The sequence below is a fragment of the Ostrinia furnacalis genome, unplaced genomic scaffold (genome assembly GCF_004193835.3).
Source record: "Ostrinia furnacalis isolate ACB-3 unplaced genomic scaffold, ASM419383v2 OfSCF0710, whole genome shotgun sequence".
Taxonomy (NCBI): Eukaryota; Metazoa; Arthropoda; class Insecta; order Lepidoptera; family Crambidae; genus Ostrinia; species Ostrinia furnacalis.
Window position 1 is genome coordinate 1,667,730 of NW_021130949.1, and position 20,096 is coordinate 1,687,825.

The 20,096-nt window shown below is 35.5% G+C and overlaps 3 protein-coding genes across 7 annotated transcripts in view; 1 reads left to right on the forward strand and 2 right to left on the reverse strand.

The window, feature by feature from the left end:
• Positions 1 to 5,504: 5,504 nt before the first annotated feature.
• Positions 5,505 to 11,700, reverse strand: LOC114349773 (zinc finger protein 235). The gene is made up of 11 exons (XM_028300279.1): positions 11,397 to 11,700; positions 11,060 to 11,254; positions 10,756 to 10,792; positions 10,414 to 10,678; positions 10,040 to 10,270; positions 9,786 to 9,959; positions 9,486 to 9,689; positions 8,804 to 8,974; positions 8,046 to 8,235; positions 7,177 to 7,377; positions 5,505 to 5,853 (listed from the first exon to the last, which is right to left on the reverse strand). Exons 1-11 carry the CDS (start codon positions 11,523 to 11,525, stop codon positions 5,785 to 5,787), a joined length of 1,866 nt encoding a protein of 621 aa, XP_028156080.1. The 5' UTR covers positions 11,526 to 11,700; the 3' UTR covers positions 5,505 to 5,784.
• The window catches only part of LOC114349769 (sphingomyelin phosphodiesterase), a 31,374-nt gene continuing 18,425 nt past the window's right edge, over positions 7,148 to 20,096 (reverse strand). The window contains exons 9-14 of one of the 4 annotated variants that reach the window (XR_003655655.1): positions 19,982 to 20,091; positions 19,615 to 19,799; positions 19,055 to 19,246; positions 18,181 to 18,259; positions 17,066 to 17,369; positions 7,148 to 7,163 (exon numbers count right to left, since the gene is read on the reverse strand). Coding sequence is in view for 3 of the 4 variants with exons in the window: in XM_028300274.1 (XP_028156075.1) it covers positions 17,300 to 17,369; positions 19,055 to 19,246; positions 19,615 to 19,799; positions 19,982 to 20,091 (557 nt within the window). In the remaining variant the exon portion in view is untranslated. Of the gene's footprint in view, positions 7,164 to 16,786; positions 17,370 to 18,180; positions 18,260 to 19,050; positions 19,247 to 19,614; positions 19,800 to 19,981; positions 20,092 to 20,096 lie in introns of those variants that run through there. The other 3 variants (XM_028300275.1, XM_028300274.1, XM_028300276.1) reach the window with 3 other exon arrangements.
• LOC114349781 (uncharacterized) lies at positions 12,578 to 14,597 on the forward strand. 2 transcript variants are annotated; one of them, XM_028300292.1, is made up of 3 exons: positions 12,592 to 12,614; positions 12,753 to 13,849; positions 13,950 to 14,597. In XM_028300292.1, exons 2-3 carry the CDS (start codon positions 12,833 to 12,835, stop codon positions 14,223 to 14,225), a joined length of 1,293 nt encoding a protein of 430 aa, XP_028156093.1. In that variant the 5' UTR covers positions 12,592 to 12,614; positions 12,753 to 12,832; the 3' UTR covers positions 14,226 to 14,597. The 2 variants fall into 2 exon arrangements, with proteins under 2 accessions (XP_028156092.1, XP_028156093.1); XM_028300291.1 differs by having other exon boundaries at positions 12,578 to 13,849.

The following is a 20,096-nucleotide window of genomic DNA, read 5'->3' on the forward strand; positions in this document are numbered from 1 at the left end:
GCGTGACTGATCTAATATAAAGCTAACTTGTAAAAAGGAAGGTTAATTAATCAATCATTATTATGCTCTTAATTTTCTAGATAAACATGAATAATTGTGTAAGTGAATGAGTGAATTACGCTCTAATCTTTTGATTTGTAATATGTAGTGCATTTACTTATGATCTTGTTAACTTAGATTAAGATTGAATTAAATAAATCTTACGTGGTCACTAGGTCGTTAAAAGCTTTCATTTGATAAAAATGCATGTAGTGTAGATTATTGTAGATAAGTAGATAGGTAATACCAGTAAGTCATCGTGCACGCATGGGCCATTACACAATTATGATGAATTTGTTTTATATGTTAAACAGATTTCCGTGAGCATTTGGAGCTATGGTGGGTGATAAACGAGCGCCAGTCCCAGGGGTGGTGTCGGTGTCCGATTATAAACTTGCCTGATGCCACCCGCCTGACCCGACCTGCACGTCGGTATTTATTACGTTACATTCCATTCCCCACGACTCGAACACCCTCCAATATAATAGCAGACTCGAAAATATTTTTGCTTTGCCAAAAATAATATTAAGCGAATCGCATATTCTGAACCTTTTTATATAACACATTTATTATTGAGTTATTATCGAAACGTGTTCGGCGCGTGAATTTTTTGTACGTTTAATGGAATAATAGATTAACGAGAATTAAGCACCTATATTCATTGTTTGTTTTCTTACATTTAGTATTAAATTATACCTATCACTTAATTTTATAGACAAATAATACGTTGTCACTATAATTCCTACATTCAATTTCCATTTCATTGATTGGGTCTTTTCAACCTACATCACGTTTTAGATCCGTTATTACTCAAGGATTTACAGTAAATAGCAGAATTGTAGAGAAACGAATAGGTGAGTAGGTAGGAAGGTGCCCACGTACATATTTAATACCAGTAACAGCAATATCGTGTACTGCTTCCCAATACTGAAATGAAGAGGCTATAAAATAAAAGATAATCCACTGGTTACTTATATTTTATCCCAGTTATATTACGAACCCTTCACGTTTCTGTATTGGATTATTTCACTTATCACGGAATTCTTCCTTCAAGATTTTGGATAGAGGTGTTTATTTGTTCAGTCATTAAAAGCTTTTAAGCAAGACATTTTATTAAATATCCGATGATCATTTGTTTTTTAATTACCAATAATTTAAGCAGGAATTACCTACCAGTCACTATCACAGTGGTGAGTGAAAAAGTTATCATCTCATGTAGAGCCAAGTTTCTAACTCTACACCTTTGTCAAATGGATGGATTCTCATTAGAGAAAAAAATATTTACTGTTCATTACTTTTATATTACATATTATTTCTTGTAGTAAAGAACTACCTCTAGACTTTCACCTGTTTTTCAGAAATACCTAAGTAACCTACCTAAAATATTAAATGCGTGCGTACTTATGTTACATACGTTATACGTACGAATTCGCAAGAATGTAAGTAACCTAACACAAATCATAGAAGACAAATGTATTTTCTGTGTGAAATATTTTTGTTTCCCGTTGTAATATTTTATGCCGCTGTCTAACCGCATTCAGAACGTGAACTGTCTTTCATACGAACCTTGGTTTTAACTTATTTATACTTATTGAGAGTTATTGTAAAATGTAGAGCTTTACTTTTTTTAAATATACACTTTGAGAATGTGTAATTCAAGTAAGTTAGATAATATGACTTTTTCATTCTCAGCTATATTGAATAGCAGTTAATTATAATAAAATAATTAATAATCGCGTCCTATAATAGTATCACAGGTGTTGGCTGGACATTTCGCGTTGATTGATATAGTTCCAAAATACTGAACTGTCCTATCGATGACATTGACAGTGGGGCGCCACCGTCAATATCGAATCGCTGGTTCCGATTTTTGCCATGTTGGAAACCATATAGTTGAACGATGGTAGCGCCCCCCTGTCATTGAGTTTGGTAGGACAGTTCAGCGTGGGTCATCTATAAGGCCTATAAACTGCTGTCACGATGACGTAACGTTATTAGTTTCTCCAAGTTTCTCCAGTGCTGGTGTAGTGTAGGTATTTCTTACGCAACGAATACGTGCTCACTTTGTGTGTATCCTCAAATCGTATGTATTTAATTAATATTACTTTTTAGAATAATTTATTAAATTAATTAAAAAGTATGTGTACTGCTGAAGTCTTTTTCACTTGATGATCAAGATCACAATCAATATGACACTTCAAGGTTACTTATCCATATTACGCATGTTGTGACTCTTAGAAAAAAATCGATAGATAAATCGCTATGGTTAAGTTATTCTGTGTGTGGACAACAGCAAATAAAATTAAGCTTTTCACTGTGGCGCTTTAATTAACTTATTAACTATCTGAATAGATTTTTATGTACCTAGTAAAGGTTGTTGTAATAATAGGTGAGATATTTTCTGTATTAGGTATTATTGTATCTCTATTATTATATGAGATATTTTCTATAAAAATGTAAATTGCTATGTTTCTGACTGTACCTCTACCTAAAGGCATCATACACAATAACAGATGGCAGGGAAACTAAGGTAACTAAGGCACTTTTTTTGGGGTTCTGTAGCCAAATGGCAAAAAACGGAACCCTTATAGATTCGTCATGTTTGTCTGTCTGTCCGTCCGTATGTCACAGCCATTTTTCCGAAACTATAAGAGCTATACTGTTGAAACTTGGTTGGTAGATGTAAAAGTATACTGTAAACCGCTTTAAGATTTTGATGCAAATATAAAAAATAATAATAAATATTGGGGGCTCCCCATACTTAGAACTGAAACTCAAATTTTTTTATTTCATCAAACACATACGTGTGGGGTATCTATGGATAGGTCTTCAAAAATGATATCGAGGTTTCTAAAATACTTATTTTTTTCTAAACCGAATAGTTTGCGTGACAGACGCTTCCAAAGTGGAAAAAAGTAGGTCCCCCCCCCCCTCTAACTTCTAAAATAAGAAAATGAAAAATCTAAAAAAAACATATGATGTACAGTCGCGGAACGAAAAGGTTCGTCACCTTAGTGTCGGTTTTCGCTTGCACTAGGTACTGTAAGAGTCAAACCTGCCAACATAACTGTACAAGAAACATTGCTGCTAACATTTAAATAAATATGACGTTTGCTAACGAATAAGGTTTTGCTTGTTTATTTTTCTATCCCATCAGTGCAATGTTACAAAATGTAGTTTTTTTTATTACTGGATAATGGCAGGTTGAACCAACAAGAAGGTTTTAGTTTATCAATCATAATAATCTTCTTGACAAGTTAAATCGTCAAACAACTTTGATCTGAATAATTTTGAACTTTACTGACGAACAGTTAAAGATTATTTTCTCTAACTCGAGATTATTCTGTAACATAGTTTTAAAAGGTAATATGTGCTCGTGATTCGTTGAAGGAATCAATTTGAAAACTGACGAACCTTTTCATTCCGTGACTGTACATTACTATAAAAACTACCAACGAAAATTGTTTTGAACGAGATCTAGTAAGTAGTTTTTTTTTAATACCTCGGAAGTCGTAAACCGCTTATTACCGCGTAATCTTTCATACAAATAACTTTAATTAAAAAAATAATAATTTCATAAATGAATGGTACGGACCCGTGTGAGTCCGACACGCACTTGGCCGGTTTTTTATTGTTGTTTTTATTTAACTGCATTCAATGATATTATATAACATTGACTGCATTCAATTATTTATAACAGTGTGTATACGTCTTTATGCCGAACTCCGAGCACCGGGCTATTGGCTGCGCGCCAGCCCGTTGACGAGACAGCCCTCATCTCCGCAAGGATTCATCTGCATCGCCGCCGTCTATCTCAAAGCATTGTCGTAGTTTAAAGTTTATTGTTTTAGTTGTCTAATTTAGGGTCTAGCTAGCTAGATAGGTAGATAGTATGCAATGTGCTTGTGCAATGTGCATGTTTACGTGGCGTAAAATTTTTGGGTGCCCGATAGCCGCACTGGCAGCTTTTGGCGTCGCGCCAACGCGCTGACGTGTGACGCCTTATCTCCGCGTGGATCCACCGCCAATACCGGCGCGCTTTACTTTTAGTTGCTCTCACACAAAGCGCTTGTGCGCTCGCCAGCAATGCAAAACAGCACGAAACGGCCCGATAATGGCACGTTATTGGCATTTTATTCTCCTTCTCTGGAAATTTTATTTTCAACTAGGCTGCTGAGTAAAATTGGCTTCTAAATATTTTATACGACTTTCTTTTACTCCCCTCAAGGGAGTAAACCATCAACGAGTTCTTGAATGGAGATACTTAGTAGAAATATTAACGCAAAAGTTGTTCGCAAATCAGAAAAGATTAAGATTTGAAAGTTTAAGCACATGAAAATACGAATTCTGCTTAGCTAAAATCTATTCATGACACACCTTCCATCAACAACCATTAAATGATTCAACAGTAAATACCTACACGACCCGTAATACTAATTGGTTCCTTTTAATAGCGAACCAGATGCTATGCAGGCATAGTACCACCTACTACTTTAAATACTTAGCCACACGTTTAAAGTGGGATAATAGGTACGTAACGTTCCTATTTTGCTTCGCTTATAATGCGCACCTAGGTATATTTATTACGAACTTAACTTTCTTNAAAGTAATTATTAGCTAGTAAGATATATTTAGAAACGATTACTAAGAAAAGCTTAATCTAAAACAGCGTCATTTTACCGAAAACTTAAGTAGAAATCGCCGGATTTTTATAAAGGAGCACGAAATCACCCACCACCTTAGAAGAACGCGTGCCAATTGGTGCTGGGATCGTGGATCGGGATGCTCTAGCACTCTACTGGGTTATAGGGCATATGAGTACGTGTCCTTGAAGTATTGTCCCGGTTGGATTTATTTATCTGTGTTTTCTGATGTATAGGCCTTATTAGAACGTAGGCCTTATTTGTATCAAGTACCTTACATAAATTTAGCCTATTAATTTAACACAGGTACGACTGTACTCAGTGTTGCACTATCAAATGCAATTGACGCGCCTCTATGCCAGGGTTTTTATGTTCCTGGTCAGGCTATAAAAGAAAAATCGACACCACCTAAGCTATGTATTAAACGTATATTATCCAAATAGTATTACAGATTACGATCTGAGGAAACAAACATAAATGTATCCTAAAAACTGGTCCCGTGTAAATTTAATTCTCGTCGTCTATTACTAGGGACGGAAGGAAATTGTTCTGTTCGTGTTTCTCGAGAGGTTATAAATAGAAAGGTTTTCCGCAATTTACTTCGAACGCAGGGTGCTGCCGACACATCTACTTAACCGATATTCCTATGACAACACAGCGGATCGAACGCGCATCTAAATGCTAAGTTTTGTTTACATGTCATCGGCATTCGCTTACATGAAGCAATATACATTCAAATGAAACTCAACGTTACGAATATCATACCCGATTTATTTGTTTACATCTATACAGGACGCTTCGTTAGTCCAATTGCTTTGTAGTTATTGCATGCAGTTACAACGAGGCATGTTGATTCGAAGACAAGTAAATAATTTGTAAATCAATGAGTCAAATAATTTTTATGTACTATGAACTAGTATCATCAATATTTCTTACTTTATTATGTAATCTATGCTTGTTGTAAATAACAATAAAAACGGTGATATTTGTAAATGATATCTATATATCTTTAATATACATACAATTGCTATTGTAATAACTATACTAATGTAAAAAGATCTAATACAGTACGTAACAATGATCTTTAACACTACGTTTACTTCTACATAGCCTCGACTTCATTCTTCGCAATGTTTACTGAGCTGGCCGCTACGTCGTTTTTGATGTAATTCTGAAAAAAAAACATTTTTGTTTTAGCTTCACGTCGCTTATTTCAAGAGATGCCTATTTCTAAGAGACGAATCAGAAAAAAATTAAGCAATTCACAACACAACGCAAGGTTTTAATAGCCCGCATACATTTATTTACGGTCAAAGAGACGAGTAGACCTTGCCGGTGTTGGCCTACCAACACAGTCAATAGATAGGGAACCTCTGTATAGCCGCATGTAGCGGCATGCACGCAATATAGAGACGATACATGTGGATTGTAGCCATATGCATGTGATATAGAGACGCCAGTTCCAGCCAGTAAAATCGAGAAAAACGACTCCTTGTCGGTGCCTGTATGCACGCGGCGAATTGGTGCGAGTAGCTGGAGTAGATGAATCCGGTGGCTAACGTCTCCAAAGTGGGGGCGCAAAGACCTTTAAAGGGGGGCGCGGGCTATCTGTGCACTTGAGTATAAAAAACCTGCGACCGCTGAGAGAATGCATTCCAGACTGCTCGATACGACCAATAAATAATCTTGACTGGAGGAGGGGGGTGAGGAGCCGAGGAATTTTTTGTATGGTCGAAAGGTTCGATCAACCACGAACCGGAAGACGTGGCTTGGGCAGGCCTCCCACTAGGTGGACCGACGTTCTGGTGAAGGTCGCGGGAGGTGCCTGGATGCAAACGGCGCAGGACCGGTCTTTGTGGAAATCCTTGGGGAAGGCCTTTGTCCAGCAGTGGACGTTAGGGAACCTCTGTAGTGCATACACGCAAGGAACTAAAGTAGCAATAGCAAGTAAAGGAGTAGTAATCTATATATATATCTATATATATAAAAGAAAGTCGTGTTAGTTACTTCGCTTATAACTCAAGAACGGCTGAACCGATTTAGCTAAAAATTGTCAGGGAGGTAGTTTAGAGCCAGGAGAAGGNAAGCTCACTATTTGTTGTTGTGGCCGACGCGGCCGACGAACGCGTCGTGAACCTTAACGCCATAACAATAACGGATAAATTCCCAAGCTCACTATTTTTTGTTGTGGCCGACGCAACCGACGAANATCCCGTTCGAAAAAAAAAATCTGCTTATTTATTGCCATTAAGGCGGAACAAAATTCGCCGGGTCAGCTAGTCTATATATATAAAAGAAAGTCGTGTTAGTTACTTCGCTTATAACTCAAGAACGGCTGAACCAATTTAGCTGAAAATTGTCAGGGAGATAGTTTAGAGCCAGGAGAAGGACATAGGATACTTTTCATCCCGTTCGAAATTAAAAAAAAGTCTGCTTATTTATTGCCATTAAGGCGGAACAAAGTTCGCCGGGTCAGCTAGTACTGTATAGTTACCGTGATAGTGACGTCAGCCGGCTGTATAGGCACGGCGGAGTGGTGCGCATAGCCGGCGTAGCTGTTGGCGGAGGCCTGCGCCGCCATCTTGTCGGGGTGGCAGCGCAGGCGGTGCGAGCGCAGCGTCGACGCGTACGCGAAGCGCTCGTCGCACCACTTGCACGTCAGAGGCTTGTCGCCCGTGTGCGTGTATAAGTGGACCTGTGCAGAATATTAGTGTTGTAATGGACAGCACATCATGATATGTGACGTCACACTTCATCGTCTCAAAACTGTCTGCTGAACCGTGAAAATATGAAGTTCCTAGTGACAGATATAATCCACCCCTGCAGATCGCCACATCATACATGCGACATACTTTCAGTAGTTTTTAAGCTCAAGCTCTCTCAAGTCGTGGCCAAGGGTATTTTAAGTAGTCTATGAACACTTTCGGATTACAAAAGTTAATTTTAAATAATACCCAGAGATATTTGACACGGCTAATCATATCAGATGAGTTACCATCGTGAACTTGTTCTCATTTTGCTCCTCTAATTGTAAAAAAAAATTATACTTAGTGTGACCGATTTTTGTTGCAAAATTGCACGTTATTTAGCTTGCCGTGCCATCAGCTGTAAAGCCGGGTCCAGACGAGTGTAATGTAAGATTACGTGTAATGTAACACGAATTATACGTGTGGACGGCACTACGAACATTACATGTAAATGCCCATGAAATAATAGTAAAATGTATCAATGTTTGCACCTTGAGAGTCTGCCGCCTCTTGAACGCCTTGTGGCAGTAGGAGCAGACGTGGCAGCACTTCTNCACGTAGCACTGACGACGTCACCTCGTGCGTGTCTTGATAGTAAATGTATCAATGTTTGTACCTTGAGAGTCTGCCGCCTCTTGAACGCCTTGTGGCAGTAGGAGCAGACGTGGCGGCACTTCTCCTCGTGCACGAGCAGGTGCTTGCGCAGCGTGCGCCGGCTGTTGAGCACGCGGCTGCACACGTAGCACTGATACGACGTCGCCTCGTGCGTGTCTTCGTGCGTCTTCAGGTTTGAATGCGTCTTGAAGCTGGGAAATTTTATTTATTAATATTAAGGAAATCCCAGTCATATTAAAAATAATTCAGACATCAGCTAAGTTTCCACAGTTTTAAGTACGAAAGATAGTTCTGCTGTTTGAAGATTCTGGGTGAAGCTCGCTTCTACTTTCAACCTGATCATGACTTTCAATCTAGTCAGATGTAGGCAAAAGATAAAAAAAAGTAAAAACTTTTAAAATAATACTCTAAAACTTTGTTATGATAGCGGGAAATTAGACACTGGTACGAGTTCTCATACGTGCCTATGTGCATCTTCAGGTTCGAATGCGTCTTGAAACTGCAGTTTTCGTATCATTACTACGATGTAATAATCAAACAGCGCCACCATTTTGGTGATGGTGCAATAAAATCTTTTCCTTACAAATGTGTTGAACGCCCGCGTTTAAAGTGATTTTTGTATGTAATGTTATTTTAAGGTATGGAAATGTTATTTTAAACTCCTGTTTAACGCGTGTGTAACTTTTTATTAGCTTTCACTTTTCATGTGGCAGCGCCACTGAGGAGCCACCTTTATTGTGTTGGTTAAAGACTACTCACGACTTGTTGCACGTCTTGCACACGAAGGGCTTGTCGTCGCTGTGTATGGCGCGGTGCTGGCGCAACTCGCCATTGGTGCCGCACGCGTACCCGCACAAGTCGCACACGTAGCTCTTGATCTTGTCGTGCACCACGCGCTTGTGAGACGCGGCCGACGAACGCGTCGTGAACCTTAACGCCATAACAATAACGGATAAATTCCCAAGCTCACTATTTGTTGTTGTGGCCGACGCGGCCGACGAACGCGTCGTGAACCTTAACGCCATAACAATAACGGATAAATTCCCAAGCTCACTATTTTTTGTTGTGGCCGACGCAACCGACGAACGCGTCGTGAACCTTAACGCCATAACAATAACGGATAAATTCCTCCAACTATGCAGGCGTCTTCAAATTGGAGGCATGAGGAAGCGCTGCCTGCACTAGTCCCTTCTATGATCTGAGCTACCACTATTGCTCATTTTCATACAATTTCTAGAAGCGCAACAGCCGCACATGGTTGCCGTGACAAATGTGTCCACTGACTGGGGTCATTGGACAAAATTCTACGTGCTCACAGACCGTGCTTTAGATATGGTATGAAAATTTGTTGGTGGCGCGGCAAGGACTCCACTGCAGCGCTTCCCCACGCCTCTAATTTGAAGGCTATTATGCTAGCTCAAACTTGACATTTGATACTCACTTTAGTTCACAAATCCCACAATGATATATCTTTCTGTCTTCAATAGGGATGTGAGATCTTTCATGCGATTTTAAAGCATCTTTTGTGATAAATATTTTATTACAATTGTTACAAATGAATTTCCTTTCTGATTTTGGAACATGTCTCATTTTGTGTTTGTTAAGTGCTTCAATTGTTTTTGTTATCCTTGGGCACTTGTCACAACTGCAAATATAATTTAGAAATGTAATATTTTGAATAATAACTTATTTAGATAAAAACGTAAATTATCAGAAGACTGCAAGGTAGAGTATTACTTACCTTAACATATTTGGATTTTTATGATCTTGAATATGTTTATACAGAACAGATTTAGACTTCAGTGTAATTCCACAAATACACTGTACTACTGGTGCTATCCTATGAGCCCTTTCACTGTGATTTTTCAAAGTGTACCAACTACTGCACTTCCTCTGACAGACCGTGCAACTAAATCTAGAAACACAATAAAATACATATTACTTAAAACTTCAAATTCATTGGCACAAAAATTATTTATGAGTAAGTATACATACGTAACAAAATCATAAACTTTGAGGTTGGAATATTTAGAGTCCATATCGCTGCCACTTGATTTGCTATCATTAGCTTTATGTTCTGACACATGTTTGTAAAGAACACTCTTAGATTTTATCACAAATCCACAAACACAATTAATTGATGGTTTAAGTTTATGTGCCGAGTGAAAATGAAGTCGTAATTCACTCCACGTCTTCAGTTTTAGGTCGCAGATATCACACTGCAGTCTAGAAAAATAATTTATAATAATAAAAATAAAGACTATCAGCAGAATAACAAAGACAATGTCTCTGCATTCATCGGCAGTAAATTAAATAATATTAAAGTGTTAAAAATCTATATTTGAGATTGTAAAATAAAAAGCACTTACTTTACAAAATCACGAACTTTACAATTAGATTTTTTCAGTACTTTTTCGACTTCTTCTGGAGATGCAACTTTTTTCTTATAACGCTTGATTTTCTCTTGTTTAGGAAATTTTCGTTTGGCTCCATCATTTTCTATTTCATTCGATTTTTCTTCTTTTAGTGATGCTAGTGTCATATAATCATCATCGTCATCATCATCATCATCTTGATGAGAAAAATCATTAAAGTCATCATCTTTTGCCAAATCTGCATCATTATTGACTTGACCTGTAGCAAAATTAATATTATTTATTAATATATTCATTCATTTTAATGTCATTTTAATGTTACGAGCTTAAACTTACATATAACAAGGTCTTCAGTCAACAGTTCATCTTTCACCTGTGGAAACAATCACTAAAATTTTAGGTATACAATATAATCTGTATCTTTTTTAATTTAGTATAACAGCCAATAAAAATATTAATTCACTAAACCCTTTATAGCTTTATAATATTCAAACATTAACTTGGATTTGAAAAGAAATTTCAGTTAAGCAATACTTTTTGAGACAAGAATCTTTAGGTGTAGCTTTTTATAATGTAATTTAAAAAAAGTTATGTACCTTAAGTTTAAGATTCAGGAATAAGGATAAAATTGCAATATTACCTCTGATTTAACAATGGAAACTTGATAGTCAACATCTGTTTCCAATTTAACTGGTACATCGTCTGTTAAATCATAGAACAAACTTTTTAAGGTATCTTGGGCCTTATAGCACTCCAAAACAAATAATTGAAATGACACCATCTTCTCTTCACAGTTTAAACAAATCTGTGTAGGTAAATCATCATTTTCATGAATCTGAAAGTTTAAATATACAATCAAATAATGAATTCAACACACAATTAAGCACTACGAAATTAAAAAACTTTATAGGAATTGAGAAACACAAAGAATATCCCACAAAGGTATTCATAGGTTATATTATTGAAAGTGTAGTTACCGAAATCTGCACCAGATCCTTAGTTAGCTTTAATAAGCTTCTGTTACTCACATCCAGTAAATCTTTAGTAAAATCGTCTTTTTTAGCACATAATCTGCATAATTCTTTTACATTCATAGCCATATTCATCAAGTTTTTGGTAACTGTTCCATGAAAAGATCTTTTGTGTACAAAATGTTGTTTACATGTTCTATAGCGATTCGACGCACTCTTATTACTTATTAGCTAAATATTTTTACATTAATCACAAGTCTGAAAACAATAAACATAACAAATTAATTCTAAAATTGGTAGCTCTAACAAATTTTTTTTCAAGCGTTTATTAGATTTAAAAATAAAAACGTCAACAAGCTTTTTTTTACACTATGTTTTACGGCTTCGGATCTCGATCATACAGCCAAATCTTGTCTTAGTCACCATTTTTTTTAGAGAATTCTTTCTTTCAAACTCATGGGAAGGGGAAGAACTTACAATAATTATGTTTATAAAAAAACAGAAAACAATTTTTCTTGTTGTTCGTAGCGCTCTAAAAAATTTTTTTGCTAGTTTTGGGCCCATTTCGAGCCTGAAGATAAAGCGTAGTATGGCGTATTTATTTGCCTCTTTGCATTTTCCTGAAAAGGAAATAATCTAACAAAAAAAGTGTCTATGACCCGAAACTTCTTGGCGGGAAAGTAAAGCGTCATGTTTTTTTAATTTTTTAGTTGTGTTTAATCTAAGACCAAGAAGGAAAGGATAGTGTTTATTCGACTATCGTTTAGTCTCGTGAACATGTGTAGGCAAATAAAATAAAACAGTGCAACATAACTTTTCAAATTCTTTCAAGTAGGTAGTCCATTAAAAAGTCTGTAAAGCACATCTTTACTGAAATTCAAGGGGTGGGGAGGGAGGGATATCATTTATAGCCTGACCAGGAACATAAAAACCCTGGCATAGAGGCGCCTCAATTGCATTTGATAGTGCAACACTGAGTACAGTCGTACCTGTGTTAAATTAATAGGCTAACTTTATGTATCAGGATTCTGGATTACGGGCTAATTTGATATTTTCATAAATTTACGAAAAAATAATATTTTAAGTAACCTGGTNGTAATGCCTTTGCCTTTTTTTGAAAAGGAAGGAATCAAATAAAGAAAAAAATGTCTATGACCCAAAAACTGACTCGAAATTCGAGCCAGATTTTGACACTGACAGAAGCATAGTTTGTGGTTTTTCGTGGTTAGTTTGGTTTGTTTAGATTTTAGTCGTTCTTGTGGCGTTTTTTAACGTTTGTTGTGGAGAATAATCACATTTAATGTGAAAATTTGCCTTAAAATGGATTAGTCTCCTTGTACAGTTTATACTATCTTCCTTCAGTGGTTCCAGAAAGTAAATGGCTAACATTCGTTTACAACAATTACAATCGGCTTAGTTATATTCCAACTACTTTGTTAAACATGGATATTCAACCTACATCACGAGAACTTGCAACTCCATTATCCTACAAGATTTATAAAGCGGAAGACAGTGGTTATCATACATCCTTTGCAACGCCTTCATTGGAAAGCTCCAGCCTGTCCAATGATAGTTTGGATCCTTCTCATATTGTTCCCAACATCAATTGCAAAATAAAAGTGGATTGTTATATAACTCCTGCAACAGAAGCCCGATTGAGTAAAAGTCGGTATTACAACTGCTATAATTTGACGAATACAGATTCCAGTTCTGAGTCTACCCCAATAGCAAGGCGTGGAACGAAAAGATCCTATGATGATGGCGCCAATGAAGTGAATTCTACTACAGTTGCTACACCAACCAGTATTATAGCAAAAGAAGTACAAAAACTTAAAGTAAATGACAACAAACTTATCAAAGCAACTTCTGCTGATTCTGGATTTATTGATGATGTGTATGGCAAAGATTACTATGGATCTTCTGTCTCTAATCCTTCAACTCCAATCAAAAAGATTTGTAGGAGCAGCTGCAATTTAAGCCCTTTTAATCGAAGAAGATCAGCTAGAAAAGTAGATTTTGCCATTCATTCCCTATCATGTGAGAAGCAAGTGTTAAAATCCCAACCTAAAATACAATCAAAGGAATCAATTAGCAACAAGTTTGGGTATAAACCAAACCAAAAGATTGATATCATCAAAATGTTGTATAGTCATGAAAACTACTGTAGCACATCAATCAAAAAAATATTTCACTACTTATCCCAAGAAGACCTTTATAACTTCACATTAGTGAGCCCAATATGGTGTAATATTTTTAAAGCTGTAAACACCAAACAAAAATATACAGAATTCTTCTGTACAATCAAAAGCAATCTGGAAAACTGGGGTGATACACCTAAGGTATCTGGTGGTAACCAGATCAGAACTCTGAAGGAGATTCAAAACATCAACATTATTCAAAGCACTCCCCATAGTCCTACTCGAAGCCCAAGATCAACTAGATTTCACAAATTCACCAAGGTAACTAATATAAATAAGTATGATTTNAAATATTTTATAATCTTAATGATTTTGCTGTTTTATGAGATTACTAATATTTATGATTTATTTCCATTTCCAGGCTGCCTCTCTTGATGCACGCTCCCAAATGGTATGCACCAACTGTGGGTATCCTGCCAAGGTGACCATCGAGTCTTCAGGTGAGCAATGGGGAGAGTGTACCAGTACGTCATGTGCACATCAGTTTTGTAGACTATGTAAATATGAAAGACATAAGGGAAGAAACTGTTTTCAATATGATCTTGTTGATGGTCCAAGTCCATCCAAAAGAAAGAAAAATACATGTCCTGTGAGTTCGAATAAAAGTAAAAAGAAACTGAAAAGACTACTGTTTTAAGTTGAATTAGAATACTATTTTAGAAACCAGTGATATATTGTTATAAGTAGGTTATGTAAATATTTTGTACTTCAATTCCAAAGAATGAAGCAGTTTGATAATGTTATTATGATGTAAGACTGTACCTACTCATTGAGATTATGGTGTGTCGCAGTGATTCTAATGCTGCAAAGTACAAATAAATACTGCATAGCTTTTTATGAGAAGAGAACAAACAAACACAACTTCTTCTTTAATTAAGTTTCCTCTATTTTTTAAGCAGAGGAGGTGCCATTTTTAGATGATTAAATTGAAACATGTAGACTGATGTCATAATGCCATGATTTCTAGTTAGTATATTATTATCAGAAATAAATTTTCTGTAAATACTCATATCCTAATTTTACACCGACTTGATTTTATAACTTTTAATCAGGATTTAATTTGTAATCCAACTTCTTTTAAAAGGTTTGATTAAGTATTTTTTAAATTAGAAGTGGCAAGAAGATGTTTTATTGAGTTTTTATTTAATGTAAATTCCTCCATAAAAAATCCACAATTTGGTATTTACTCAACCAATAAATTATAACAAAAACCATTACACAGTTTTATGCCATGATGATTGCATTTTCTTTAGGATTTTAATTTTTCCATAGGATAGTCTGGTTTTAGTTATTAGTATTATAGTATGTATAATTTAGTAATTTTTTTTTTTTTAAATTCTGTGTTCTCTGTGTACATATTATGTGAGTGTGTGTTTGTCTATTTGTATTTACTTGTTTTCCCTGACATTATCCTTGAATCCAACATTCCATATTTTAATTGCTTGTATTAAATATGTTTTAATATTTGACATTATTTTAATAATACTTTACGATTTTGGTAATCTGTGATCTCGAATATCACTCTTTGTTCATTATTTTGATGATTAAGGAATGAGTTTCCCAATAAGAAGAAGATATATCTCAAAAAATTGCCATAATATTGAATGCTCATTGCATTCCTTGTTAAATTTTGGTACTTACAAAGAGACTGTGAATCAAAATACCTTCATTGAAAATTTCCACTCTAAAATTGTTTTATCAATTGAATTATTCAAAAGACTGCAGTATACATCACTTTAAATAGTTTTAAGTCTCATTTATATAAATTGATAACATTAATTGTCAAAACTGTGTCATATTGCCTCTCTTAATTACAATTTCTGAGAGTGATCCTTAAATAACACACGTTAAAACAAACCTCTGCATCAAGAAGCCGACTGCATACTTACAGCAACTACAGAGCGCTCCTATTTAAAGCCGGCTCCAGACTGGTGTAACGCGTAATGTTTGTATCGTGTAATGTAATGGAAATAGTATGGACAGCACTTTACACGTGATGGTCGTAGTGCCGTCCTCACGTAGAATTCGTGTTTACATTTCACGTAATCTTACATTACACATTACACCCGTCACAAATATTAAATCCCACTTTCTGCTCTTATCGTCCTAGACTCCTGGATAGAGATGGGCCAATTCAACCGAATGCGAAATTTGACAAAATTTGTATTAATTTGTCTGCAAGGCTACTTCCGACCTTGTTTTTTTTTTTTCGGATTAGTTGTCGCGTTCCCATACCACATCATCTCGCTTTTAGTGAAGTAATAGCTATGGCAAGGACTATCTGCAGCGTATTTTACATACGAATTTCGCCTAACTTCGGTACAACGAACCGAAGTTGAACCTGAATTCCGTGAAACCGGTCGAAAAGTCACCTGTAGACCCTGTAGTTGTGGTCTGTAGTCAGCTTTTAACTCGCATCTTAAAAAGGCAGTCAGTGATGTTCATTTACCTACTTCGGCGCGAACTTTTAATTGTGTGTTCTTTAGGCGACACTCGTCAATTTTTAATTTGAATAATTAGGTCTGCTATTATTATTATTATTTTATAATAGGTGTATATCGAAAAGTTTTATTCTAACTTTTTTTGGTTCCTTAATGCTTGATATTATTTAAGCCCTTTATTTATTTTATTCGATAAATCTTGATTGGTATTTATTCTCACATGCTTAATTTCAATAACCAAAAATTCAATAGATAGTCAGATTTTTAATTGAAATGAAAATATGTCCAATTTTTCATACAAAAATTACTAATATAAACGCAAATTCCAAATATTGTATGTGTGAAATTAAAGTAGAGAATCTTGATTTATTAATAAAAATTGGCATAATGTAAAAAAAATCGAACATTTAATGGAAATCCGTCAAAAACTATTTTTATGTGGCATTGATTAAGATTACTTACCTACTTAATAATTTAAAATTGGTGTTTAGTATCAAATGCCTTATTTCTATCAAAATGGTATGGGTAACCTATTTATTTGTAATTTTATTTACCAGTGGCAAGATACCTCTTTTTATTATTATTTAGTAAGTAACATTATTTTGACTCCTAAGTCATGAATTCCTCAATGGCGGGACCAATATTTTATTAATTTAAATTCAGCAAATGTCAGCCATATTATAGCAATGATACTGTACTGTCTGCATGAAACTAAGTAAACTTTTTTAAAATAATGATGAATACTTTTGGACTTTCATTTTTGCTAGGCATGTACAGTATAGTATGGTTGCTATACAATGATGTGATCTTTGCTTTTAACTATAATACGCTTGAAAAGCTCTCTTGTAAATTAGTAATTAGATCGTAATAAATTCTTAATTTAATAATAGTATTTTTCATTTACATTTGGGTAAAATCAAAGTACGTGTTTGTTTGACCATTTACATTATTTATTTACAAAAGTCTTATAAAGTAAAACACAAGAATAACACATGTATTTTCTATTTACCATCGATAAAATGATATACTTAATTATTATTTTAATATTTGTGTTCCAAGAATTCAATAGACTATTAAAATCTATTAAACATTTTTTGAACCAGGCACTTCACAATAAAATTTGTCGTAATGTAGTAAAATGCGCAATTCCTTTGAGGGATTGCAATAATTTAATGTATTTAAATAATTTACATTGAAACAACAGCTTGTTAATCAATGGCTAGTCCGGTGATGTGATTTGATATAACCCAGGATGTGAGCTCCGCTTCTTTCAGCCGAGGCCCATCACAAATTTTGGTATTTGATAGGCCACTTGAGGTAATTGCATTATCATTGACATTCTGAAACAAACGCGTACATAATTAACTTGTTAGTACCACTGAAAATTTTAATTAATACAATGTGTATTACAAACACGAATTTATACAGGATGTCCCAAAAAATAGTGTCAAGCTGAAGCCCAGAGGTAGAGCATCACTAGAGCTACCCAAATCACTGTGACTTTTGATAGTTATAACTACAGGATTTTAGTTTACATTCGTGTTATATGTAGATGTAAACCAGCTAGGCCTAGTATTCATCTAATAATAATAAAAAAATCAGGCATGTAACTTGCCTATTCGCGCCACAGTGACCAAAAAGTGTCTAAGCGCAGAAATGTAAAACAATCTTATCTCGAAAACTTATCAAAAATCTCGAAAATAGAAAGGTGATTTGGATAGCCCTAGTGACGCTCTACCTCTGGGCTTCAGCTTGACACTACTTTTTAGGACATCCTATATACGTCTAAAATCTATCGACCGTTTGATATCAGTAAAAAAACTGATAACAACTCGTTTACCTTATTTCTCAGAGCTTACCTATTGTTTCTATACTTTACATTTATTTGTCTTTAAACTGTAATTTTAAAGTAATTTCAAATTAACTCCTCTACATAATTTTAGTTTCAAAAGAGATACTTATAGCAAATACTTACCGTAATTAAATAAGATTATTATATTCTTTTTATAGGGAAAGCTTAATATAATAGAGATCTATCGCATTCACCGAAGAAATACAGAAAGATTTATTAGGCAATCGTATTGAGTAATAATAATCTTGTGTGTTACATACAAAATAAGTTGATGTAAGGTATACACCAAGAATACCAACCTTGATTATAGAGCTGTGCTGCTAACCTACTGGTTACATCCACCACCTTTATACTTGCTGTACACTAGGAATATTATCTCTGTAGGTATACAAAAAATATACATTTTAAGAAAAGTTAGAACCAACACCACAAGAAAAAAACAGATTTAGCGCTTTATCTTAACTGTTCGCGAACACAACGATAACAATGACGATGAAAACTATGTAACATTCGTACATTTTTATTTAAACTCTGAATATAAGTATCGTAGGTCATTTGTAAAGAGGTCAATGGTATATCCGTACGATGACTTATAAAGATCGTCTCTACATGCATATTTATGTAGGGTTGTGTAGGCACATAGCATCGTACGATATTGTTATCGTTTGCATCACGTGAACTTGTTTAGGTACACAGATCGAAACAATAATATATTTACATTGCTTAGCTGTTTGTAGGTACTAAACAGGTTGTCGATTAAGATACCAGTGAAAGTCAATATTTCATCTTTCCAAAAGCTTTCTTCTAATAGAGCATAACTTACATCTTAATTTTCTAGCCTACTAGAAAAATAAGATTTAAGTGTGAAGAAACATTGCAGTAGGTAGGTATAATATAAATATCGCACGATATTTATATTATAGGTACAACATATTAAAGGTAAGTAGGTACCTAACCTTTTCCTTTCTACATATTATTCCAATAGCATTTTCCTGCACCTCTACTTGTATGGATTTGTATAAGTCAGAACTAAGCAGTGTAGTTTTTGTACAGTGAAAGAATTAAAATATTTACATTATATTCTTTTAATTTACTCTTAGTATTAAACTTTTTTAAAGTTATGTGCCCATCCACCATATAGTATTATAATCGTTAGTCTGCACAGGAACTTACGAGACGGAGAGTCCGTTATAGAACCACGCCCGCCACGTTTGCGGCGCGGGCGCAGCGCCGTCAATGCGCGCTTCTATGTGACCACAGAGGGCGCGGCGGTCGTGCGAGCGGCCCGACCGCGCGTCGCACACCAGCCGCTTGCGGCACTCGCTGTCGCAGGTGCCACGACGGGGACTGTTCTTCCAATAATGTCTACGAATGAAACATGCACTGGTAAGCAAAATTAGGTACTCGACAATTAGTGTTGGATTTAGTTGTAAAAAGCTTTTGGTAAAAACAACCTTTATGCTGTTCTGTTTCCCAGTTCACACAAACTTATCAAATGGAAGTAGATGTAGAGCTCATTCTAGAGGTTTTTCGCCCGTAATGGCTATGCATGTAGATATAAGTAGAGATAAAAGCTACCTTCATTATGTAAGGGTACGAGTATTCAAATTAACCGCTTGTCCATCATGTCAATTTTAAACTGTAGTCTACTAGTCTCTCTAGTAGCATCAGTCACAGAAATTGAATCGATTTTATCGGGTTTTGTTTATAAGTTGATTTTGAAGTTGAATTACTTGTAATATAAGTTGAAGACGTCGTCGTTGGACGTCATGTTGTCGATGAAGCGGTCCCAGTCCTGAGGCCGCAGAGCGTTCATCCTGTAGGAGGCACGCGCCGAATACAGCTTATACCATATTGGGTACCCAAACTGGTTAGCTTCCTTCAGGTTCATTATCCACGTTTCGTGGTCGATCACTTGCTGCAATCAGTTCATAGTTATTTAATTTATACAGGGTGTGTGTAAATTTGGAAGATACAATCAAATCTCACATTCCATGGTGATGATTGAACAACAAAATGCGAGGCTCTATCTAAATCCCAGTCCCTTTTAGTCGCATAAGGAATGATGTAACATCAAAAAGAGCTGCTTATTAAACTTACTCTCGTAGTATCAGGATGGTCTCCGTCGACGTAATAAATTCGATACCCCAAATTTAAATCATAATATGGTGATACAGATGGGCCGACGTATGCAATACTAGTAGCTCTTCCTGCA